Here is a 27,231-nt window from a genome sequence, read left to right on the forward strand (position 1 = left end):
GCTCATCCCCATCTTCCTGCTTGTAAAGTCAATTTTATTCATAGCAAACGTTTCCGTATTGATGCCTGATGTCTGTGCGATCTAAAGATCGCTAATAGATTATGAGGCAAATGCACATTTGTAGCCTATTAGTTGTGCTAAATGAAATGGCCCTGTGTCCAGTTTTATCGATTTGCGTCTGTCTGCCCGCAGATTTGGCAGAGTTTGTGTTCCTGGGCCTGTTTCTGACAGAGATGAGTCTGAAGATGTATGGACTCGGGCCAAGAACCTATTGCCATTCCTCATTTAACTGCTTTGATTTTGCGGTGAGTACCTCAGCATCACTCAGGTATCACATACATTCCAGCACACCCCTCAAAGCAGAAGGCAGACTGATCTTGTATGTATGGTTAATGTTGTGGAATGTTGTGTCATGCTAAACTAGATCATAATATTAATAACTATCTAATTATATTAATTATTGTCAAAAATCATTGTAATGTATTGTTCATGTTTTTAAATGGTTTTATTTTATTAATAACATCTAAATCATTTTAATGAAATTTGAATGTTTTTACCCATGTTTACGCAGGTTATTATAGGAAGCATTTTCGAGGTGATCTGGGCTGCTGTGAAACCTGGAGCCTCGTTTGGCATCAGCGTTCTTCGAGCTCTCCGCTTACTTAGGATATTCAAGGTTACAAAGTAAGCTGTCAGAAATACCTGCAATGACTACCCTTGGTACTCTGTGGTTGAGAAAGAGCTAAAGCAATGTACCTCTTTCATGTTAAAAAACTCCTGTCAGTGTCTGTTACTTGATAGTGAGTTGGTACCTTAGCAAATCTCTGTGGAATTCAGATGGGTGTATTGATCTAGACGCTAATAGTGAAACTTCACCTGCGCTTCTGAAGGTACTGGAATTCTTTGCGGAATCTGGTGGTGTCTCTGCTGAACTCCATGAAGTCCATCATCAGTCTGCTCTTCCTCCTCTTCCTCTTCATCGTGGTGTTTGCTCTCCTGGGCATGCAGCTCTTTGGGGGACAGTGAGTAAACCCTCCAGGACTCTTAGCTCTTAATATTCACCAGTAATACTGTATATATTGTGTGAATGATTGTGGGGAGATGATAGAAACCCAGTGGGTGTGGGATTTGCCACCGATGGTTATGATCAAACTTACAATTCACCACAGAATGTAACAATATGGCATGCTATGCATATTTAAATAGGAATAAGGCCATATGTATCATATATGTGTTTTGGATATCTGTTCTGTGCTGACTTAATTATTAGTAGGCATATCAGTTCAGACAAATGGATTTTACTACATCTTAATACTGCATACACAAAGAAGTGTATTGGTTCTTTAGTTTTTGTGCATAAAAACACCCCTTGAAGGTTCAAGTCAGATCCTTTTGATCATCAGTCCATGGACTGTATGTTTTTCAATGGTTTTCAGCTCTGAAATATTTAAAGGTACAAAGACCTTCTTGTTCCTTTTATGCCTCTAAAAGAATACCAATTAACTGCAGTGATTGCCCTTATTTGAGCCTGTTTCCTCGCCTTCTTGTGTTTGTAAACATGTGAGCAGTATTATTAAGGGTAGCAGGTTTCATTCTTCTCTGCCATGAATTATTGATTAAGCTCTGCAACTGAGGAATTTCTTTTGTGCACACGGTTCCCACACGGTAAATAAGCATATAAATTCATAAATGGTGCAGGCGTGGCACCTAATGTAATGATTTTCGAGTCGAATAAACAAACACTGCGAGTGCTTTTCAAACACGGAAAAGCTCTTCCCAGACTCTCTAGTGCAGCGGTGCAATCCCCTGACTGAGGGGGTGCGGAGATTTGTTCTCCTTCCAAGGCAACGATCACGCAGATCTATTAGCTTACGCTTCTACACAGAGATCGGACAGCGTTGGTTGTAAAGTACAGGTGCAATTTACTCGTTCCAGTAGTCTTCGAAAAAGTACTTTTTGCAGATGGAAATTTGAACTGCTCCTTCACCCACACTCAGTCATGTAGGCACATAACTTTGTTTGTATCTTCTCTGTACTGCAGATGATATAATGTTCCTATTTGTGTGGGTTATAATCACCCAATGAATCCCCCCCAAGCACTACATCAGTTGATCTAGAAGGTGGACATTACTGGTCCAATTCTGTTCACGCTTTCTCTGTGGCCCTGAGTACAAAGCCTGCTAGGACAGACAGGCCGACCGCATGAATTATTAAGTGAAGCGTTGTAATGTTCCCGCTGCATTTCACACCACTCACTCACTCATGGGCCCCCTCGTTTTTCAGTCGACTATTCTCGGCTGAAACGGGAGGAAGAGGAGAGTACGTTCATTCCAAATTTCCCTCGGCTCATTTAAAAACTTTCAAACTGTGTACCTCTGTTTTGTGCGAGGATAATTAGGTCCCTGTAGATACAGCTAGAGTGCAGGGGAAAGTATCAAGATTATTAGGGTGAAAGTCTGGAGGATTTCACAGTGTTATTTGGAGGAACATGGAGGGTTATAAAGGCATTCTTTGAGCGGAGTATTTATGAAATGATGAAATACTCCCGGTGCACTCACGATGTTTGATTCTGCGATCCAATAATGTTGCCCATTGAACTATGTGACTGATTAGTCATTTGAATTTGCGTGTTAGTAATCAGCAATCATTTCCAGTTATTGCCTCAGCTTGGACATCGGCTCATGTAAATTATCTACTGATAATGGACTTGTTTCTTTTCATTTGCTTTTTAAATATTTAACTACACATATGTATAGACGTATAGGGTTACCTCTGTTAATAGGCAACAGTCATTCCACACTACTTTAGGTCCCTGAGTTTAACTTACTTGTTCTTCAATATATAGATGTATGATCTAGGTGTGTAATCCTGTTGTTGTCTTTGTTTTTTAAGGCTGAAGCCTCATTCAGTGCATTCAGTCCGTATCAGCTCTGTCAGAATCTAGTACCAACCATATGTTTGGGTTGATTGGTATTGTTCATTTTATTGGTGTGCACCTGTTTATGTTTGTGTATCTGAAAAAGAAGCAATCACATCTGTTTAGTAGATTATTAGTGTTAAAATGTGTCACTTCGCTGTAAAAATCGCTGTACATTCTTTGTGTCAACGAAGGTCTTTGCAAAACGTTTGCAGACAGTGGTGTAAAATATGAATTATGCAGTGCTGTGATTAGTATAATGATGTTAGGTTGCAGCTAACAACCCCATAACAACCAGAACAGGCTCACGTGATCCTCATCATCAGAGCGTTGTTGAATTCGAGTTTCAAAGCCTCAAATGGTCTTTGTTTTTCCATACCACACAAATGCAGTTGAGATGAAATAAATAAAAGACATTTGTATTCCTTTTCAAACAGGTTTAATTTTGAGGAAGAGACTCCCACAACCAATTTTGATACGTTTCCAGCTGCCATTCTCACTGTTTTCCAGGTAATCTAAAAATCATGAGTTGTCCAAGCCATCAGAACATAATTAGTACAAAATGTTTAATCTACTTCAAAGTGAAAGGCTTAATCAATGTGTGTAATGAGACTGTGTCACCATTTTACAGATTTTGACAGGAGAGGATTGGAATGCAGTGATGTATCATGGGATAGAGTCCCAGGGCGGAGTCCGGAGGGGAATGTTTTCCTCCGTGTACTTCATCATTTTAACTCTGTTTGGGAACTGTATCCTTTTCTCAGCTGCTTTTTCACCTCAAAATAGAATGAATCAAGATGCCGGGAAAAAGTCATTTGATAGCTTTCACAGTTTCCTAATGTTATTTGAATCTTTGCTTGGTTTATTCACCAGTTGGGATTATTCAATTCGTTCTGGATATGAAATATCCAGAAATGTTTCCTGAAAATGATTAGATTATGGCGAGTCACTCCATTTTTAAAAATTGTCATTGTACGATCAATACTTTTCTCTCGTTCTTCTGTTGGAGTGTGGCTGTTGCCACAAAACTGAGTATTTTGTTATATTGCCAGATAATGCTGAGTATTTTGTTATATTGCCAGATAATGCTTTGAAGACAACCTTGATGTTTGGTTTATAAGCGCATATGCAACGCAGGACTTTTTTCCACCCTGAAGAAATCAGGCTACCCATTCCTACTAACCCTTTTCACTTACCTTTCCACTATGTTATACATACATAATTTCATGTCACATAGCTCGTTGCCCTATGAAATTAGGGCCCTAGGTGTCACCTGATTAACTTTGGTCTGTGTGTGGGTTTGGTCTATGCAATTTTTTCCTGAAAGTAAAAAAAAAACAGATACCCTTCTCAATGTCTTCTTGGCTATTGCAGTTGACAACCTTGCAAATGCACAAGAACTCACAAAGGTACTGGTATACTGCCACCACAACCTAGTAAAGTGCTTCGGGAACTAGTAGGGTCTCTCCATAAAATGAACACCCTCCATCACACGCCACATGTTCTCTCAATCTGCACGTTTGTTTTGGTGCACTACCCTAATGCTTCAACAGCATGTAGAGCTTTATTGGTTCCATAAGCCTGCCTGCATATATATGCTCTTCTAAAAGGTAAATGATGCTTGTCCTTGTCAGTAACTCAAGGTAATGGAACTCCCCAACGAGTGGCAGGATTTACAGTCTTTAATACTGCACAGTGCTTTACCTATGGACCTATATCCTCCATCTTACGGCACCCTGAGGGGAGAAGACCTAAGATTTGTTGTCAGTGGCCAATGATGACATTTCTATTAAAGTCCTGCTGTTCTCTTCTCTTCTTTCTTCTCCTCTTCCTCTTGTTTCTTTCTCTTTTTTTTTATTCTCTTCTCTTTTTTACTCTTGTCTTCCGTTCTTTCACTTTTCTCTCTGTGCCTTGCAGGATGAAGAGGAGCAAGAGGAGGCCATCAGTAAGAAACTCCTCCTTCAGAAGGCCAAGGAGGTGAAGGAGGTCAGCCCCATGTCAGCAGCTAACATCTCCATCACAGCGTAAGTCATGGGGATTTAATCCAGTTCACACACACACACACACACACACACACACACACACACACACACACACACACACACACACACACACACAGCAGTTACTGATCTGTCTTTCGGTGTCTCTGTTATTAGAAGTAAACTACTGTAGGTATCCTGTGCTGTTTTCCGCCCCCATGTCATATTCGTAGTTTATTTTGTCTCACCTCCCTCCAGTTCAGTTCCAACGCCTTTCCCCCCTTTGTTTACAGTGATGCGTGTGCACATTTTGTGTGTGTGTTTATCCTCCGTCTTAGTCTGGTGTGTAACCCTCACTCTGTTTTAACAGATAAAACTGTGCACGTCAAGTGACAAAAGCTTTGACAGTAATTGACACACTAGACAGTGAGCACATTCAAACCTTTCCTCAGAGGAGGTGGTTTAACAGGGAACTTTGTCAGACCATTTTAGAGCAAAAACATACAGATAGTTAGTATGTGTTATATCTTGTTATGTCTTTGTTTTGGAAATGTCTAGACACGGACTGAAGTGATAGCCAGTTAGAATGTCTTATGATAGAGCATAGACACGTGTAACTTTCACATTTAGCAATATAGTCCAGAATTCTCTATGACATGTATTCATACTTTATTACATAGTGTAGTTGCATTATCCCTGAGCAGTAACTGGAACACATTTCTATGTTTTGGAACCAGACTATCTTGTTTTGAATATCACTGTTTTGTTTTTGAGTCCCTTTTTCATTTGAACCATATTAGAGCCATTCATCTGACTGTAAGCTTTGTACACAGTAACTCGACAGGGCCAGGAATGTGATCATACTACCTTTACCATCCCCTCTCTAGCATCAAGGTTCTATTTGGAGTTTCAACATTTCAGTTTTTGTTCGATTTCTGTTTTGTGAAAGTTTTATTCATATGACTCACAAGACATTTTTCCTTCACAAATGAGATATTCATGAAAAAAAAACATTTCATTATAAACATTTTATGTTTTACAATCTGACAAGCATCATTTTCATTTGTATTGAAATAAGTGAGGGGGGAATGTCTTTGCAAGTAATGTCTTGTTCTGTTGTTTGTAATACTTTCATTTGCTGACATTTCTGTTTCTTGTGTAGCATCTGTTGAGATTAATATGGCATTGAGATAACTTGTGTGGGGAGAGTCAGACCCCGGCAAGGTCTCATTCTCTGGAGTCTGACTGCTCCCAATGTCTTTCTGTTTTCCTTCCTTTTTTGTGTGTGTTTTTTCTTTATCTGTTTTTTTTTTGTTATTGTTTTGGCTTATGCAGTATTGTAAAGCAATATCGAAGTACACTTTCTCGCAGCCCGTCTGTCTCCAGCATTCATTCACCGTGAGTTTTTACTCCCCGTCTCCACCTCCTTGTTTTTGCTCTTCCTTTATCCCTCTCTACCTCTGATCTCAATTCAGTCCTATCCCACATTCCATGTCCGACCTTGCCCATTGGCCGAAGTTGTAAAGTGTTCCACAGTAATGAAAAATATAAATGGCAACAGGCAATTTTTTGCTAGGAAAAGGGGTTAATGTCTGATGTCCCGTGGATATCTGTATGCGTTGTACAGTGCCTTCTTGCACCATTAGTTTATTTATTGTGATTAATGAATGTTCACTTGATGTACAACAGTTGCTTTGCTTCCCACATGAACCCCTCCACAGATTTCTTCCTAATAAGACCTTTTTTTTGTTTTTACCTCAGTTCCCCTTAATCCCTCACACCTCCTCTCTTTCACCCTTCTGTTTTGGTTTAGTCTTTTGTCTTATCTGGCATGTGCTCCATTTTCTGGGTGTTGTGTTTGTTTTGCTTGTGTGTTTTTCAAGTGGATGTGGACTAGCCTCTTCTCAGGGAGACACCCTCAGCAGTAGTAGACTATCAGACTGCTGACACTGAGTGAGTCAGCTCATTTACAGCTGTGGGTCCCGGCGGCAGCAACCATGCGCTGACAGACGCACTCCCTACGCTCATTCAGGCTCACAGACAGGCACACTCAGGACTCTTGTGAGGGAGGGCGAACACCCTTATGGAGAGCTATGATACACTCAGGTGGAACCAGAAAAATTGACTGAAGAGTTCTTGTAGTTCTTTCTTGTTTTTGAGGGGATCTGAGGATTTCAGACTCATGTTTAGAAAGCTCACATCCTGATGGTTGCTATAATCCAGGTTCCCCAAAATCTAGCCATCTTTTACATCACTGAAATTCTGAAGTATTGTGTTTATTAGCATAATAATCCAATACCCTTTTAAAAAGTAGAAGATTAGCTTCTTTCAGTCAATTGTCAAAAGTCACATCTGTCTTGGGAATTCAGTACATTCCCCAGAATGTATTTTGCTCTTTTACTAATATCATCATCAAAGATAGATTTCTTTCTTCATTTTCCATAGTGTCACTTGGGATTTGGAAAACTCATTAAGGTTTTAGAAATGCAAATAAAGTAAGCAATTCTTATTTAAGTAGGGTTGCACTGTATTGCATAAATAGCCTCTTGTAAGAATGTCAAATTGGTCATCTGACCTTTTGTTGGAGTAGTGAGCAATCCCTTTTGACGTCGCCAGGATTTCCTATATTTACAGCATATATTTACATGTATCATTCATTTTGATGCATTGGACAGTGGCTGATGAGTACTCAGGGTGTTGCAGTGTGATATCAACATCTGGGTGTCTTTCCCTTGTCTGCTTTGGTTTCAGTTCTCCTCTCGTTGAAGTAAGTGCTTTGGTCTTTTGTGTTGTCCCATCCTCCTTATGTCTTTGTAGAGTTTTATAATAATCTCCTTCCTGTTGTATTTGTCTCTGTCCTCTAACTTTGCTGTGTGTGCTTTGACAAATGCCATAGTCCTTGTTCCACTTTGTTTGTGTTTTTTTCACTGTGTTGCCCCTGTATGTTTTTAGGAGTTATGTCAGCTCTCCCGCCCATCACTACTTGAGGTAAAGGTACCATCCAGGATATGCTTAATGGATGGACAATAAACTGTCATTACCATTCTGTCCATTCAGTGTGTGTGTTCACATAGTCACTGAGTGGTTTCCATTTCCAATTCTCAATGACTCCAAAAATCCCTGACAGCGCTCTTAGTGTTGTGTGTGTGTGTGTGTATGAGTGTGTGTGTGTGTGTGTGTGTGTGTGTGTGTGTGTGTGTGTGTGTGTGTGTGTGTGTGTGTGTGAGTGTGATGTAATTAAAAAAGGTGAGTGGTCCTTTACTGGCAATGTGTTTGCTCACCGAGTTCATAGAATTGCTTGGTGTCAGAAGAGGGATTACGTTTCAGAAATAGCCCCTGACAGCCTGATTTATAAAGATCTCTTCCTGTGTAGTGTGTGTGACGTCTTGTCGGAAATAAATCTTAGCCGGAGTGTATCGGGAACTAGTTTGAATTGCTCGTCGTGATTTACCGTGCACCACGCCAATAAGACGGGCTCTGTCTGAAGAGCATCTGAACAAATAGATCAGGGGGGCTGTGGGCTCAAATAGCCTAATCTCAGCCTCGCCCAGGCTTTTTTTTTTCTCTAAACCATCGACTGTCTGCTAGCAGAACCCCGCAGCCCCCTAAACCATTTTAGACTGTCTGAGTTGCGTATCAGAAGAGTTAGGGGGGAAAAATTAAGGAGGAGGGCGTGCCGACTGGAGGTGCAAACAATGAGAGACAGGACGGGAGGACGAGAGCTCAGAGGAGGGGAGTGAGGAGGATAGAGCCATGTGGTCTGCTCTCTGTTAGCCACATTCTCCAGGGATTTTGAATGAATACACAACATTGATCTCGATATTGTCTGTGTCGAGCCGATCATTGTTCTGTTGGTGGATTGGAATCAAAAGTACTAAAATAGCCTGGGATATCCTCTAAGGATTTTCTGACTGTCCTACTGGGCCTAAGTTGGTTTTGACCGTGTGCAAATTCCTGTTGGATGAGAGAAAGTACATCGGAATCACAACGTGACATGTTTCTTTTATTGTGTAAAATACCTTGGAGTGTGTCAAATTGGACATTCATAATACACTCAGAATGTAGCTCTGTGGATTGTGTATGCATTGTGATGGAGGGAAATGATTTGGGGAAAAGACACTTTGCATAATAAGTCTTGAACACAATGAAATGGGATGAATCTTAGCACTCATTCTGACAATCATAGCCACTCCAGAGGAATTCCATGTCATAAAGCCTCCAGTCGAAATGGAAAGCATGGTTTGAGAGGCACCACTATTCCAGGATGCATGGTCCACACTTGATGAAACATCACCTACCAAGGTTTATGAGAGGAAGAGACAAGCATGAGAAAGCATGAGTTTAAAGGATGCCCGAGATGCCATGGTTAACTGTACCGTATGGGCACATCCATAAAGACCTTCTTTTCACGTGTGGAAATTTGATGTACTGGAGCTATAAGCATTGGCAGTGGCTCCCCATGCAGCCTTGTCATTTATTTAGCATCTGAGGAGTTAGTATGCATTATAATATATCCTCTCATAGCAGGCGTTTGCTATAAAAGGAAAGCAGGAAAGCCAATGAATATTAAAGCACCAGAAAGAACATGCACGCTCCATGAAAGTAAACTCCTCTGTGACCTTATTCAAGAAGGCATGACATTGAGATATTTTCCCTCTAACAGTTAAGGTGGTCTTCACATGGATGACGGTTTTATTTCACAGTGCTATATCGCCCTCACTGAAGTAATTATGTAACTGATTGAAACTGATGCCTGTAAAAATGGAGCTCCTTGTGTTAAAATTGGCCCCTCTCCTCCCGGCTCCCCTCTTCCACCGCCCCCCCCCCCCCTCTAGCAGGGAGCAGCTGAGGTCCCAGAAGTTCCAGATGTCGGTGTGGGACAGGCGCACCACGCAGATGCGCCGCAACAACCTGCTCTCCAGCAGCGAGGCGCTCTACAGCGAGCTGGACCCCGAGGAGCGCATGCGCATCTCCTCCGCCCTCCACATCCGGCCCGACATGAAGACCCACATGGACCGGCCGCTGATGGTGGAGCACCGCGACGGTCCCGCGGGCCCCCACAACCACGCCGGGGACGCCGCAGGAGGGACAGAGCAGCCTCAGCCGCCGCCGCCGCGTAAGCATCATCGGCATAGAGAGAGGAGGGAGGAGGCCAACGAGAATGGGGAGACGGGGCATGGTGGTAGCACCAGGGAGGGAGGGCGGCACCACGTCCACCACAGCCGCAGCAAGGACCACGAGGCCACACGCTGCCGGGAAGGGAAGGGCGACCGCAGCCGGAGCCGGGAGGGCGGCCGGCGTCACCACCACCACCAGAAATCTGTGGATGAGGGAGGAGGAGTAGGAGGAGGTGGTGGAGGAGTAGGAGGAGGAGGAGGAGGAGGCGGCACCGGAGAGAGGGAGCATCACCACCACCACCACTCTCACCGGCAGCAGTCCAGCGAGGGCAACGGGGTGGTCAGCAGCGGGGGCAAGAGCAAGCAGAGGTTACGGCACAGGGAGGGCTCCCGCTCAGGCACCCGCGACGGGGACCGGTGCTCGAGGGGAGAGAATGGAGCCAACGGGGAGAGGGGCAGGCACAGGCCACGCAACGGCACGGCTCAGACCACCGCGGACGGAGAGGAGGGCAGAGAGAATGGCGAAAGAGAGGGAGACAGGACTCACAGGCACGGGTGGGAATCTTCTCTTTCTTTCACATGTTTCCCCTCATTTTTGCCTCATCTTACTACAGTGTGTCTTTGCAAGGTATCTTTATGCCGGGAGATAAATAAATAGACTCTTTGTGTCTATACAAGATTTTGTAGATATAGATCTCTCATAGATATAGATATCCCATACGAGTGTAACAGACATAAATGTCTCATAGATATAGATATCCCATACGAGTGTAACAGACATAGATGTCTCATAGATATAGATATCCCATACGAGTGTAACAGACAGAGATGTATCATGCTATCTGAGTGTTTGTTTTTATCATAATGTACTAACTCTTGTGTTTGTTTGTAAGGGACAGGCTCACAGATGTGGAGGGTGACTCAGTGGGGGGTCCTGGCATCTCCCTCCCCGTCACCATCACCTCACCGCCAGGGGAAACCATCCTCATTCCAAGTCAGTACTCAGCGTGTCCACAATTATAAATATAACAATGCATAGTCATGATTACATTGATCTATGCAGAATGTACTGAAATGTGCAGAATTATACCAAAATGGTTTTCTTATATATAAAAATTACCCATTGCTAATACATATTTAGTGGATAGATGCTTAGCACGAATATTAACTGATTGATTAACTGACTGAACTATGAGTCACTTTGAAATTATGACAATTCCAAAAAGCTTTCAAATCTCGAATTGTATAACTGCATCAAACTCCAGCTAGCTATACATGTGGTATGAGATGTTTTCTTTGGGTTTGACTTGTTTTGATGACAGTGAACAGTGTAGACAGTGAGACCATGCCAATGACGGACGAGAAGAGGATCTTGGACGACCTGAACCAAACCAACGCCCGGCCTATCCTCCCCTACAGCTCCATGTTTGTGTTCAGCCAGACTAACCCGTGAGTCCGACATCCATCGTACCTTCCATCGCACTGCCAGCATTCTGCCAGCACTGTGTCATACTAAATATGCATAAATATATTTCCTTCCGCAATGAAAAGCTGGTAGGAGATTGACTGAATGCGTGGAAGTGGAGCGGGCTTGACGGCAGCCAACTCTGCCTCTTAACTCACTCGAGACGGCCTCTCCCCGTGCCTGTAAACCTTCCCGTAAACGCTTACTTCAATGAGGAGCAAACAAAAAGCGCCCCTATAAACCTCCTAGTGTCTGCTGCTGCCCATATTGTCCATAACTCACCATGCGGGCTTGACAGGCTGACATTTGTGAGCGTGATTTTAGTGATTTTGATAGAGCCTCCGCAGGAACAGAGATATTAGATATTCTAAAAGAACACAAAAACTAGGAGTCAGTCAAGCATGACACACCATAAACCCAGAGCTCTGATTCAGTGTCAAAGCTGGTCATAGATATGTGTATATGTGTTAGTCACATGCGGGTGCTACAGGGGCAGTTGTGTATTATATTGGGTTTCATAGTGAGATCATGCATGTGTGTCTGTGCCTCATGTGATTTGTCGTGTCCCCTAACAGAGTCAGGCGACTGTGCCATTATATGGTGAGTCTGCGCTACTTTGAGATGTGCATCTTGGTTGTTATTGCCATGAGTAGCATAGCCCTCGCAGCTGAAGACCCTGTCCAGGCCAATGCCCCCCGCAACAACGTGAGTCGAAATCAACCCCCTAATGAGTATTACCATCTCTTGAAACCAGCAATTTAAACAACTTTTTTGCTAATGAAATATTTTAAGGTGATTGCATGTATGTTTAGTCAGTTCTGCTATTGATAGTTCCTGAACTGGTATGGTTTGTGTTTTCAGTCCTAACAGTTCCTTCCTTCACTCAGGTGCTAAAATATATGGATTATGTCTTTACGGGGGTTTTTACATTTGAGATGGTGATTAAGGTAAGTGGTTGTGTAAGGATTATCGTTACCATTTTAGACACGCTGGTGTAGGAAAAGCCCCTTTTCCCCTCTAACTAAAATGCAGCCATTTCAATTACCCAAATCAAATCGCCTTATGGCAGATTTGATCGTCCCTGTCCTTTAAACTCTGTAGTGCTTTTCTTGGCTGAAGTCCATTTTTTTCTCACACTCTTAGATTCATTACAATGACACCACATGCTTTAGCCAATTGTGAGTGCCTCCTTTGGAGATTACTGTGTGAAGATTGCTTTAAGAGTTTTGTTCACGGATGTTTGCTCTTAAGATGCCAACTCAGCTTGAGTCTCTGTCTTTCTCTCTCTCTCCCATGCCTTTTCTCTCTCTTGTTCACCCTCTTCTTTTTTTGGCAAAGATGGTTGATCTTGGATTGATACTTCACCCTGGCGCTTACTTTCGGGATCTGTGGAACATTCTGGACTTCATTGTGGTCAGTGGAGCACTGGTTGCATTTGCCTTCTCGTAAGTTCTCTCTTTCAAATTCTTAATGTGTATTTTATTACACTATAACAAAGAATGTCAATAATAAAACATATTACTAATGGTCTCAACTACAGACAGAGAGTAATAAGAGATCTAAAAAAGAAAATAAGAGATAATTTTGAGCTGGTGACATTTTTATCTGGTAACTCAATGATCTTTGGGGTTATTACACTCCTGGTCTTTATTAAAACTTCTATGAGGTTTTCCCATTCCTAATATTGACTTAACAATCTGAGTTGGTATAAGTTAGATGCTGGGCAGCCCCTTTTCAATGCTGTTGTTGATTGGAGCAGTGTTAGTGACAGCATTGACATTTGAAGAATCCTGTCTGATGAATTTCTCTTTCCTTTTCTACTGCTGGAGTGGGGAACATTTTTGATATTATGTCTGGGATAGTCTTTCTCCATGGGTTGTCCTCGCTCTGTTTTCATAAGATATCACAGTGATTGTGTCGACTCTTGACTGTACTGAATGTACACATTTCTGTGTAATTGATTGCAAGATCTTCCTTGTTTTCCTTGTGCCTGGATTCACTTGAAGGAGCTTCATGGGGTAATGGCTTAACTCTATCTCTCCCTCTCTCTCGCTCTCACTTCTTGCTCTTTGTCTCTATTTCTCTCTCTTCTTTCTTTCTCTCTCGCACACTCCACCTCCTGCTTGTTTGTGTGAGCCAGGCGAGGTCTGTCTATGCTCAGCTCATAAGGTAGTGCTGTAGCATGGGAAGTTCTCCTGCGCTTTCATCTCCATTTTTCATCATCCATCAAACTCATGCTCTCGTCCTCAAACTCAAACGCACACATACCTGCCTGATTCCCCACCGCTGTTACTGTGGCTCAAGCCTGAGTGCTTGTGCTTGTTTGGCTTCTGATTGCCAACATTAGCAACTGAAATAAAAAAAAAATTAAAAAAAAATCTGATTTCACCCTATGTGAATGGGCCTGTTTTCTTAAATCTGCAGGGACCAATGGCATCCCTGCAGAAAACAATTAGAATCATATCATATGGCTCTTAATTGCATTCTGGTGCGCTAAATGCTTATTGCATGTATAGAATTTCAGCTAATGTCACATTAGGATCCTGGAGATCTGACGGCTTGCTCTAGTAGGCCAACAGTCGAGCATCTCAGTGTCCATTTGTGAAAGCACCATTGAACCCTTGGTGTTGAATCTGCCTGGATTCAGATTACTTCCTGGGTCATTCTCTTTTTATTCCATTGCATGTGATCAGGTCTCAACGTGGGTCATATTCACTTCCAGCATCCCCTGACGTGACGTACTGTATGCATAGAGGGTCTCTCAAATGAGTCGTCTTATGATCAGATCTTCTTGAGGCGTAGGCTGGCGAACTGCCAAGCTTTGAGTGCGGTTCTGCGGCGTACATGTCAAAGCAGCGTACCGGGAAAATCAGATCATACGAGTGCTGTGTCTGTCTTGAAGGGGTTTCTCATGTTGTCTCACCCTCTCAAGAAGGCACTGTTGAATGGGTGATTTTGTGCATCCACCTTCAGACATTTCACTTTTTTGTCAGATATCCTCTCTGATCTCTTCTGCGGTTGTGTGTGTGGGGGGAAAAACTGACAGACTGACAGCCTGCAGTATTACAAAAATATGTATAAAATCAGAAGAGCAGCTATGAATACCTTTTGAATGTGACCCAAATAACCTGGGAATATTGAGGGTTTTACTTTTTTTCAGACATTCAGATTTGATTAAAAATGACTACATCACTCACATTCCTACAATGATTTTGGAGAGATCAGCAATAACAGCATTCCATTAAAATGCTTCCATCGTCATCCAAGTATAATTCCTATAAATGCTAAATGCATACTTGATAATGTATTTATTTCTAATTCATGAAGAGCTATTGATGAGTGTGTCTGTGTGTGCGAGAAGCAGCTGTAATGTTGCTCTGTGCTTGTCTTGTGTTTTTTACCATTGTTCTCCTTCATTAGATCGCACCAAAGCGTGACCAGGTGGGGACCTCCCCTACACTTTTTTCTCCCTTCTTCAAACACAGTCTACCCCTTACTCCACCTCCTCCCCCACCCCTCTCCGTCTTCCCCATTAGACCATGTTTAATGGCTCTCAACCTCCTCAGCTGAAATGTCAGGAGCCTTAGCTCCGCCACTCTGATGGCTTTCAACAGGAACCTCTCTCTCAGTCTTTCTCTCTCTCTCTCTGTCTCACTCTCACTGTCGCCAGGGTAATTTTCATGAGTAGTTATCCTGTAATGGATGAGGTGGTTCAGCTAAATCAATGCCATATCTCTCACATATCACACAGCTCTGCAGGCGGAGCAGGCAAAGGCTAAGTGTGCCCTGCTCTAAGGCTCCCCATACAGACAGACAGGGTCACTTATAGCTAGGGAATGAACACCAGCCCTAAGATGAAAAAGAAGAGGTCCTGATAATTTGACAAACCTTATGAATTGTGTTATTCAACCCACTGGATAGTTTAAAAATTGTAAATGGCATAGGATGTTTTTAAGGTGAAAGGCCCACATGACATAAACGTCTTATGGCTGTAATGTCAAGACAGCTGTGGGTTTGTGCCTCTTGTGTTACTAGAAAGATGCTGGCCTACCACTTGTTAGTACCCAATAATTCGATTTACCCCCTAATGACTTTCAAACTGAACCATACTCATCCTCTTCAGGATTTCTGGCTATATTCCCATGGACCAAACATGAACTGTGTGGTATTTGAAATATTCGGAAGAGTGAATATTTCCACTGGGTTTTGTGCAGTGTTTATGAGGAACGACATATTTGCTTTATTACTTCTCTGAAGATTTGATTATTTTCTCATTGTGTGTTTACCTCTGTGTATTTGCAACAGCGTTCATGCTTTGGTATGTGGAAATGTAGCTTGTTACAACCTGAAACAGTCATTTTCAGCAACACACTGTTTTCAGAAAGGGTCGAGGGACTTTGAAAGCTATCAGAATGCCCTGTGTGATTTATATCCAGTGAATGTGTGGGTGTTGTCAAATTCCTCCTGGTGCTTAACCCTTTAGGTTAGCCAGAGTGAAGGCATGCTAGACTAATGTGCATCAGAGCATGAGAGACTGCATGCTTGTGTGCTGGTGGAGAGCCCTAGGGAAAGGGTGCAAAGATTAACCTCACCATGATATCAGATGGACATGCAATTTCGGGGTGTCCTGCAAAATGTTCCCTAGTAGTAAATATCGGCTATTTGACTTTGTCCATCTATGCAGTTATGGTGTCATCAACTTACAAGTATGTGTGAATCGTGGAGAGAGACTATGAGCGATACTAGTCATGTGGTTATGCGCAGCACAAAGGAGTACAGCGCAGGAGATGTTATGTAAGGTTCCAGTGGTGGATTTCTCGGAAGCATTGCAGTAATGCATGCAACCAGTTTACAAAGAGTCATTTCCAGGGAGTCTTTATCATTTAATGTGAATTTATCAGTTTATGGTGGGTGTGCAGACTCCAGGAGCCGACAAAGCCTCCATGAAACTTCAGAAAGTCTACTTCAGTTTGTTCCAACTCCTCAGGCTGTGCCTGAGAAGAGCTCTTCTCTTTAGCTGTATAGTATTCCTACGCAAAACACGAGCAAAACAATCAAAACCACCAAAAATGAGTACTGGTGTGTCACATCTATCTTCTGCTTCTGTGGTGTTCAAACTATAAAGCTGATGGGTAGAAATTTCTCTGAGGCAATGCCAGCACATAATTCTGACCAAACACCTAAACATTTCTTGATGTGAGCCTGTTTCAGAAGCCTGTCATATGGACACATTATGCATGTGTTTCATAAACACAGTTTCCCATCTCCTATTTTAATGAAAGATGGTTTTTAATATGCGGTGGATTCTTTTGAGGCCTCTCAGGCTCTAAGAACAACATAATACAGATAGAGTAATCAGTCTCTGTTACCAATGCATTTGATTCCAGTGTTAAATCATAACAAGATATTATGCCAATATATTTCAGTCCTTCATTCTTTCTCTATGTGTAATTTCATTTGATTTACCCTTCCCTTTGTCTGTCTTTCCTTCAGTCATTCCCTCTGTTTTGTAACCCTTTGTAATTTTCCTTTTGGTTATGTCTGGCCAAATGCGCTAATGACCAATCACTGTCATACTTTCTTAAACGGCAAATTTTACTCAACGGTTTCAATGTTGTCCACTACATTTTTATAGCCCTGAATAGGAATGCGCTCTTTTCTTCTGGAGTTTCACCATCAGTTGTGTGTTGTTCTGCATAGGTTTAAACCACACCTCTAGTGCTCTGCATGTGTACATTTAACCTTTAAAGGTATCTTACTTAGTCATGTCAAACGTAGACCTCACAGATTAAAGCAAGGTAAACACTTGTTTTCTTGAGGTCTTTATTTTATCATAGTTAATGCATGGCATAGTGTCAAAGTTTGCCTGTTGCACAGTACTTACAGAACCACATGCAATCCATGATTACATGTTTTGATCACCTAAATGATCATAAGGCATGCAATATTAGATCACTAATCTATTAATGTTTGGGGAAAGAATAACTGTTGGTGTTTGTCAATAACGGTTGAGACGTTTTCCAATGAACTATATTCATTTATTTTTTAATATCTGTTCATGTAGTTCATATTTGCCTATGGTTTCAACATTTCACTACGATTTCACAGCCGGTGAGGTTTTATTTCTGACACACATATTTGTCTTTCTTTTAAATCATCCTTTTTAGTAGTTTGAGAAGACGATATGTCATCTCAGTCCTTGCCCTGGTAGTTGGTCTGCCTTGGTAAGACTAAGAACTATCCTTGATTACTAATATGGTTTTATGTTGAAACTCTCTGCTTGACTTTTATAGAGGCACCAAAGGGAAGGATATCAGCACCATTAAATCCTTGAGGGTGTTGCGAGTGTTGCGGCCTCTGAAGACCATCAAACGCCTCCCTAAGCTCAAGGTAAAGTTACAGCATTGCACATTAAATGGATTAAATAGCCCCCCTACACACACACACACACACATATATACACACACACACACACACACACACACACACACACACACACACACACACACACACACACACACACACACACACACACACACACACACCTAAAAAAACACCTCTACTACACCCTGACAGAAAGCTTAGAGTGAAAGCGGGTGATCGTTTCCTCATGTGATCAGAAGTCTTTGAAAACCAAGGGACACATTCTAGCGCTCTAATCATTTACACAGTACATTGTGACCGGATTTTCTGTGCTTTAGTCTTCCCGAAGAAAGCTTTCATTCATCAGTATTGGTTTAATCAACCACAAAAATATAAGCCACAAGTGAACGTCTGAGTCAATAACTTTAAGACTGCTTGTGTGTTTTTGTGTGTGTTTGTCTCTTGTGTGTGGGGCCTCAGGCTGTGTTCGACTGTGTGGTGAACTCCCTCAAGAACGTGCTGAACATTCTTATCGTCTACATCCTCTTCATGTTCATCTTCGCCGTCATCGCTGTGCAACTCTTCAAGGGCAAGTTCTTCTACTGCACGGATGAGTCTAAAGGCCTGGAGAAGGACTGCAGGTAAAGTGAATGAGATGGCAGTGGTGACCACATGCTGGCCAATACCACAACAACGGTGCCCTCTGTAGGGACTCCATAGTACTGGCTTGGAAATTGACGGAATCTCAGATTCTTTTCTGCGGCTGCAGGAAACTAATCTAAGTGCCTCAGCAAGTCTTGCAAATGAGATTTGGTTACATAAACTTTAAATGTGCTTCATGGTATCTTGGCTCAGTGTCCTCTTGGTTCCTTTTCTTGCTGATCAGGGGCCAGTTTTTGGACTATGATCAGGATGAGGTCTCTGCCCAGCCTCGGGAGTGGAGGAAGTATGAGTTTCATTACGATAACGTCCTCTGGGCTTTCCTCACGCTCTTCACCGTCTCCACAGGGGAGGGTTGGCCCACGTGAGTCACAGCTTCACCTTGCTCTCAAATAACTGCTTCTGAAAATAAAATGGGTCATTCATTCATTCTGCCGATGTAAATCACCAGTACCTTCTAGGGATTACTGTGTGTTTGCTTTTTTGTTGATTTTGATAGGATTAAACTATTCTAGTTGCAACTGTAACCCTAGGTCATTCTATAGTGCACTTATATTATATTCAGAATATTCTATACAGCCACTTATTACATCTTTTTGAAGGGCATGTCATATGAAACATTCTTCATTATTGGTATACAGGAAGGAAATAGTGGTGTTGATAAAGTTAGCGTCTAATGACATGGATTTTATTTTGTTCACTGGCTCAGTGGACTAATCTCACCTCATAAACGCGTCTTAAAGGTCCTCTCATGCTCCAGCTATCAGAGTTCAATGTCTTCTGATGTTTTTGATGCTTTGCTCTTTGAAGTGCTGGTCCAGAGGCATTGGCTGGCCATGTGTAGTAGAGACACCCCGGTCCAGACAGTGTCATGATGAATGGCAGTACTTATGGATTCATACCATGATGGGAGTGTGCCTGAAGCCAAATACCCTATACAGAAATGCACAAGAAATTGATGAATGATGAATGACACTTCTGAATTGAGCAAACGGTTCACATATAATTACCCCATTACTTCAAGCGTGTGAAGTGTCTGAGATGAGATAATCCTGAAGTTCCGTAATGAGGTGGAGTAATCTGAATTTTCACCTTTGTCACCTAATCAAAGCAAGCTAAATTTACAAAGCAAATAAGTTAGAACTATTTTAAAGCTTTCTTGCGAGGAGGCACAAGTATAAAGGCAATATAGTCTATGGACAGCCTTTGAGCAGTGCACTAATGCTGCCCAGATCTAAGGGCAAACATTGGATAACTGAACTCTTATGTATGAAGTATATTTACAAATATAGCATCTTAAGGAGTGACTTTTGTCTCAGAGGTCTTTCAGATTACCTCTTGACCCTGTTCGGGTGAGCATGTTATTTTCCCACTACCCATGGACTTGGTCTAGATTGGGAGCAGGGAGCTCTGGGATTGTGCTGTAGGTTGGGTAGTTGATTTATAATGTAAATCTTATTTAAGCCAAATGTGCAAGCTTGTCAGGTCAGTGCACCAGAGAATTCAGCCAATGCAATTTCTCACCCCTGTGCATACTTGCTTCACTTTTTAAGACCCCCCCCCCTACCCGCCCCGATAGAATCTTCAAATTAAGTTTGTCATTAAATATTTCATCGATGCATGATATGTTATAGTGATGGACGGGATGGTCTATAAGTAAATTAAAGACCATTTTTAAAATTAAAAATAAACTGCAAGTACATTAAACTCTCCCTTTATAACCTGGAGGGCTGAGTGGACTCGATTTGCTGCGGTTAGAACTCTGTCCTCATACTGACTATGGAAATGGAGTTTTTATCTCCAGTGCTGAATCATACTCATAAATCAACTCATACAGGCTCCTTTGTCTTTGCTCTACTATTGCTCTATATTTCCACTTCTATTTAAGTTTTTTTTTTTATTATGTGATGAGGTATCAATATAAGTCATACTGTGGTTTTATTCTATTATGGAGTTGTATTGTAAAGCCACATTTTTAGTGTCGATTGTAGTACAATATGTGTTTGGAATATGAAGACCCATTCATCAATAGGCAAGGTCTGTCCGTGGTCCGTGTTAAAACATTTCATCCCACAGGGTCTTGAAGCACTCAGTGGATGCCACATTTGAGGATGAGGGCCCCAATCCAGGCTACAGGATTGAGATGGCCATCTTTTACGTGGTCTACTTTGTCGTGTTCCCCTTTTTCTTTGTCAACATCTTTGTGGCCTTGATCATCATCACCTTCCAGGAACAGGGTGATAAAGCTTTGTCAGAGTGCAGTTTGGAGAAGAATGAGGTAAACACACACATGCATGCACATAAACACACACACACACACACATGCATGCACGTAAACATACACACATGCATGCACGTAAACACACACACATGCATGCACATAAACACACACACACGCAGGCACATAAACACAGAAAACATTGCAGGTATATAAAGGAATGCTGACTCAGTCATACTGGCAGTAATCAGTTATCATTCATCAGTATCACTACTCCTGCTCATAACAGTAACTCTACTCAGCCAGTTCAGGATACATAATGCTATGTAATGAACAAAAACGATCATTAAGTCAAAGCAAGAGCACAGTCATTTGGACCTGAGCTTGGTAATATCACAACTCGGGATGTGTTTGGAATGTGTTAATTTGCAATGTATTAAATGTAAAGAGTAATTTGGCAAGGTACGTATAAATACTTTACAGCAGGTGTTTGTACAGTATGTGGACAATACATTGATCATGCTAATATGGATGGAACAGTTCCATATCTGGGACTAGATCCTTAGTTAACAACTTTTAATATATGAACCAAATAGATTCTGAGCAACACTGATGGTTGGGGCATTCGTTCATTTAAACACATGCTCACACATGCGCTACCATGTGCTACATGTTCCTACACACACCTTAATGTACACACAGCATTTTGTATGGGCTCCTTGTGGTGCTTAGTTATGTGCCAGTTGCTGGCAGTAAAGCCTGCCATGGAAACAGATGCGGGAGTCCAGGTGAGCGATGCTGACAGGTAGAGGATTCATTTCCAATATTGTGACCATGCCTGCCACCCCATACACAGACACACACACACACACACACACTCGCACACACACACATACACACACACACACACACATACACACACACACACACACACACACGTACATGCCACACCCTTTCCACGGAAACAGAGCCAGTGAGACGTTCGCTCCTCGTATCCACGGGGGACCCCATTAGGCAATCATCGTGGGCCTGTTCAGCCAGCGAAAAATAAATCTCCCTTGTCCATATGCTCGCCTAACGTGACTGTCCAACTGTTGGGAGAGAGGGAAAACCTGTGGGAGGCTATATTTGTCATAGAGGACTCAAGGAAAATACGATCATTAGAATCATGCTTCTATTGTTTATTCATCCATTTTCTTCTCTTTGGTGGTTGGAGGGCTGGCTATTTATAACAAACAGATGAGAGAAATGTCAGTCCTGACCTTTACTTGTCGCCTTTATAATGGCAGCAGTATGTGCAAAGTGAAAACCAGCATGTCAATGTTGTGTTAGAGTAAGCCAGAAAAAAGGGTCTTTCAGTTCGATGGGGAAAATAGCCTGTTTTTCTGTTCATGAAAATCCAGACATAACATCATGGTGTATAGACAAATGTTGTATTTTATTATGACCTGGTTTTGCCTTTGTTTATGATCTTTCCAGAGAGCTTGTATTGACTTTGCCATCAATGCAAAGCCGCTGACACGCTACATGCCCCAGAACCAGAAGTCCTTTCAGTATAAGATGTGGAGGTTTGTGGTTTCGCCCCCCTTCGAGTACTCAATCATGATCATGATCGCAGTCAACACTGTGGTACTCATGATGAAGGTCAGTTTGCCCGTGTTCAATTCAATCTATTTTAATGAACTCATAGTCTTTAGGACTCGTATAGACTAATTTGTCAGACATATGAATGTTTAACCATACATGTTGACAGTGTGAATGTGCTGAGGAAAGTGCAAACTTTTGACTTCAGACTGTTTTTTACATCATGATGAGCTCCTCAAAGAGGAGCCTCTGATTGCAATGAGTTTAGAATCCTGATTAAAATATTGATCACCCAGCAGATTTACTGCATGATTTTCTCCAACGCCACTTTAAGTGACTTCTGAAACTCTTAAAACATGTTTTAGAATGTAAAGTGTATATATAATATAAAGAGTGTTTAAATATCACCCTTGGCTATTCAACAGTTTCATGGAGCACCAGACTTTTATGAGGCCATGCTCAAGTACCTGAACATCCTCTTCACTGCCCTCTTCACCCTTGAGTGCATCCTCAAGGTTATTGCCTTTGGTCCTTTGGTGAGTTTATCATTTGTCACAATCAGTGCATTGCATGCCTTGCCATAGATACAGTTTCATGGAACTGGAAATGAACAATTATACCAGTTACGAAAACAAAACGTTTTCATACATTTTGTTCTATACTAATATTCTTTGCTTGTCGACTTTCATACTCCACCATTATTGCAGAATTACCTGAAGGATCCCTGGAATGTCTTTGACTTTGTGACTGTAATTGGGAGCATCACTGACATCCTGGTCACCGAGATCAATGTAAGTAAGGGCACTCGAGCGTCTGTGGCCCCCTGTCGTATCGAGATAGCTGTCAGCCACACCTGACAGACAAGAACCTGAAAAAAAGCAGTTGAAGCCGTGCGGGAAGGCAGGCAGATGTCAGGCAGGTGATCAGGCCAGGCCCACAGACAGGATAAATGGCTTTCACTTTGGAGAGAAGTTGGGCCCTCTCCAGGACAAGGGAGGGAGGGAGGGAGGGAGGGAAGGCTGGGGAAGGTGAACACAGCCAGCACAGTTTAAACTGCAGCCAGACCAGATGTACTGGCTGGGGTAAAGAAGCACAATCTGAAGATTGATTAAAACTTAAAGTCAGAGAGTCACAGTTAGTTTTTCAAAGGTACCATACTCCTGTAGTTGTGCAGTTTAGCACAGCTAAAGGACAATAGCTGGGCAATAATTTGCGTGGAAATAGTGCGTCTATGTTGTTGATCTTGTTGTCTGATGTTGTCACTGTCAAGGTACACTGTGTGTACTGATATTCTATGACTGTGCAGGGGTGGTCTTGATGTATCATACGTGCTCGTGGCTTCCTTTACGTGTTATCCTATCTCTTGTTCTTCCTGTGTTTGACATGTCTTTGTGTCTCTGGTTGTGTGTGTTTGTGTGTTTTTCCTCTCTGTCCCTCTCAAATGTGTTGCTTCACCACACTCACTCTTGGCTGGTGCTTGTCATGACTTAACTACGGCACTTGTAGACCACGGTAAGTGCTTTCCTTCTTGTGCCTCTACTCTTTGTCTTCTGTGCTACTAATGGATGGGTAAAGGGGAATCAGACAGCTTTGTGTCTTTAATTCAAAAGATGCCTGATCGTGACATCATGCAGTCCAAACTACTCAAAAACATCCTCTTTCATCATACGCACAAGTTAAAATAAGGTTAAATGAAGCTGGATAAACTGTAGCACACCTATAAAATAGGATGCACAGCAAGGGGTAAGGAATGCATTCAGTATAAACAACACCTCAGCAATGCACACCTGACAGTATAGCGTAGACAATGCAAAGTCTGTCTCATTCCCCTGTTCTCAAAGTCCAGTCAGATCACAGGCAAGCTATTCAGACTTGTGTGTTCCAATGAATGGTGAACAACGTACTAAGTATGTCAAATTTTGTTTGTGTTTGTCCTTGGCTAAACGTGTACGTCATTTGTATCTGGGCATGCTTGACCTTATATATATATGTATGTGTGCGTGTGCGTGCGTGTGTGTGTGTGTTGTGTGTGTGTGTGTGTGTGTGTGTGTGTGTGTGTGTGTGTGTGTGTGTGTGTGTGTGTGTGCCCACAGGACCGTCTGTTGAACCTGAGCTTTCTGAGGCTCTTCAGGGCGGCCCGTCTCATCAAGCTGCTCCGGCAGGGCTACACCATCCGCATCCTGCTCTGGACCTTTGTGCAGTCCTTTAAGGTACTGGTAGGGATACCAGCCCTGCTCCATAATTGATTAATATTGACTGTGTATAAGTAATTAGACATGGAAGTGCACTGTGCCAGTGTAATAAAGCGCCGCATGAAGGAGACACTGTATCTGAACTTTAACCTGCCCCCTCTCACTGACAGGCGCTGCCTTATGTTTGCCTTCTGATCGCCATGCTGTTCTTCATCTACGCCATCATTGGAATGCAGGTTGGTAGCGGCAAGGTTAACCGCTGTTGCTGTGGTGTAAGAAACAAAAGTGACTTGTGTGCACTTAAACTGAATTAGAGGTAACATTACAAATCTCAGAAGTTGGATGCATTGAGAGCCTCAGTTCAGTGCTTTCCCCAACTGAGACTCTGCCCTGAAGTGTGCAGAGTGCTTGGCAGGAAGGTGCCATTGCTTGAAGCCTGTAGAGGATACGGTTTTATTGGAAAGCTCTCTGCTTACCACTTTACCACAAAGCCTTCCATTAAAGTGCATGCAGATAGACTGCCTAGGTGCTCCACATTTGGTTAGACTTTTCTTTGAGCCCTTCCTTGAAAGGAAATCATATTTGTACACATGATCTATGTTTAAATGTATAGAATATAATATATTGTACATTTGGTGTGAGCCGGTATTAAAAGAATCAGGAGTAGTATATATTGGAGTAATATAGCTAATGATCATTTTTTTCAAGGTGCCTTTAGAAGTGAGCAGTTTTCATAGGTGTAGAAGCATTTTCAATTTTATAGTCCACACTTTATACAATGTACCAATCAGTTAATAGAAATTACGACTGTGCTTTCATCTGCACCACGTTAGCTGTGCGTATTCTCTAATCACAGGTTTTTGGGAACATTGACCTCAATGAGGACACCGCTATCAACCACCATAACAACTTCCGCACCTTCCTGCAGGCTCTGATGCTCCTCTTCAGGTACGATCACTCTGAAATTCACTTAAGTCCAAATCGAATCTTCTTTATTTCTTTATGTGCCAAGGCACTTTCTGCACTGTCATCGTCACAAAGCACTAAGTCACATCCTGGGGCTCTTTAAAAGCAAAGACTAAGATCCCGTTTTAATATGAATAAAGTCCTAAATGGTTAAGAAGGGGTAGGGAAGAAATTAGTGGAACTTGGAAGAGGAACAGAGTTGTTCTGGTGAGGCAAGTCTCATTAGGTGAAATGTGCTCTTTTTCTATGCTAGCTGCAGTCATAGTATTTGCCACGAGTTAGCTTATTTTTTGGCTTCCCTACTCTTTCCTTTCATCTCTCATGGCTTGAACTAGAGCTCAGAAACATCAGTGGTTGGATGGTATCCCAAAGGCGTGAAAAGTCCTTCGCACGCAGGGCAGATCATTTGCCATATCTGTCCCTCTCTGAGGCATTTCTGCATCTGGTCAGCAGTGTGTTGCTAATTGAGAGCTAATGGCAGGAAAATGTGAGGGTTCCAAGAGTTTCCTTATTGCCTCCCTTCTGTTCTTCCAGTCAAGATGTGGGCAGAGTTCTGTGGGTGGTCGGGGGGTGAGGGGCTGTTCATTTGCTCAGCTGTAGGGCTATATGCTGCCACAATCGTGCCATCCTGCTTTGCCCACAGGCTGAGGTCTTGGGTGGTGGGCCGTTAATTGGCACTGCTGCAAGACTGTCTTCTCCAGTAACTGTGCCATCCTGCAGTTAGAGAACATCCTCTGCACTCTCTCTCTCACACACACTCACACACACAGACACACTCACACACACACACACACAGTCACACACACACACACATACTCTGAGTAACTCTGAGGAGTCATGTTCGAGCTCTCTGTGTGTGTGCTCGATCCTTTCAACCAGCCGCAGCACCGCCTTTGTTCTGACAAGCTCACACACTCTAGTTTATGGTTCCACTGTGCCAGGCAACCTCCGGATGGAGGTGTGGCGCGGAGCAGCACCAGCGCTCGCGCTCACTTTGAAAGTGCCACCTGGAGGATGACACTCCATCTCTGAAGGAGTGGATTTAATTTCCATATTTTAATGATTCTCTCAGCTGCCTCCTTATAGGAGGGAATTGCATTGAGCTCCTCTGCTTATCTTCTGGAGTTGAGGACAAGATCAGCTGCAATTATTAGAATTAAAATGATTTTGCGTGTGTGTGGCGTGTGGGCATATATGTGTGTGTGTGTGTGACTGTGAATGTGTGTGTGTGTGTGTGTGTGTGTGACTGTGAATGTGTGTGTATGTGTGTGGTGGGCGAGTTATCAGTGCCTTAATTGCTCCCCCTTCTGTGTCTTTTGTCTTGCTTTCTCTCTCTCTCTCTCTCTCTCTCTTTCTCTCTCTCACTCTCTCTCTCTCTCTCCCTCTCTCTCATTACTGCCCTTAGGAGTGCCACAGGTGAGGCCTGGCACGAGATCATGCTGTCCTGTTTGAGTCACCGCGCCTGCGATGAGAGGTCAGGCAACACCGGCAAGGAGTGCGGCAGCGACTTCGCCTACTTCTACTTCGTCTCCTTCATCTTCCTCTGCTCTTTCTTGGTCAGTGCTTTTACTGACTTCAGAGGATTTACCAGACAGGAGTGTTTTTCGCTGATGAATGCCTTATAAAGATAGTGATTAAGAAGATAATCTACGGTAGAAAATCATTCAGTCAGGATTTTTAAGAAATCTTTGGATGAGGAATGCAATTGAGGAATGTTGTTTGAAATCTTAGAATATGTATTTATGTAAAATAGTTAGATATATGCTAGAG

General features: G+C 42.5%; 1 protein-coding gene across 1 annotated transcript in view; it reads left to right on the top strand.

Moving 5' to 3' along the window:
- The window catches only part of cacna1ba (calcium channel, voltage-dependent, N type, alpha 1B subunit, a), a 93,209-nt gene that overhangs the window by 51,973 nt on the left and 14,005 nt on the right, over window positions 1-27,231 (top strand). The window contains 28 exon segments of the mRNA XM_042708171.1: window positions 193-305; window positions 572-684; window positions 891-1,022; window positions 3,355-3,427; window positions 3,549-3,666; window positions 4,259-4,326; window positions 4,835-4,941; window positions 6,232-6,294; window positions 7,849-7,884; window positions 9,732-10,239; window positions 10,285-10,568; window positions 10,907-11,007; window positions 11,336-11,462; window positions 12,054-12,183; window positions 12,366-12,425; window positions 12,817-12,923; window positions 17,772-17,868; window positions 18,322-18,482; window positions 18,728-18,865; window positions 20,578-20,779; window positions 22,199-22,363; window positions 22,729-22,839; window positions 23,011-23,094; window positions 23,810-23,815; window positions 24,397-24,513; window positions 24,666-24,731; window positions 25,352-25,443; window positions 26,867-27,017. Coding sequence (XP_042564105.1) covers window positions 193-305; window positions 572-684; window positions 891-1,022; window positions 3,355-3,427; window positions 3,549-3,666; window positions 4,259-4,326; window positions 4,835-4,941; window positions 6,232-6,294; window positions 7,849-7,884; window positions 9,732-10,239; window positions 10,285-10,568; window positions 10,907-11,007; window positions 11,336-11,462; window positions 12,054-12,183; window positions 12,366-12,425; window positions 12,817-12,923; window positions 17,772-17,868; window positions 18,322-18,482; window positions 18,728-18,865; window positions 20,578-20,779; window positions 22,199-22,363; window positions 22,729-22,839; window positions 23,011-23,094; window positions 23,810-23,815; window positions 24,397-24,513; window positions 24,666-24,731; window positions 25,352-25,443; window positions 26,867-27,017 — 3,530 coding nt within the window.

The sequence above is a fragment of the Clupea harengus genome, chromosome 7, assembly GCF_900700415.2.
Source record: "Clupea harengus chromosome 7, Ch_v2.0.2, whole genome shotgun sequence".
Classification (NCBI taxonomy): domain Eukaryota; kingdom Metazoa; phylum Chordata; class Actinopteri; order Clupeiformes; family Clupeidae; genus Clupea; species Clupea harengus.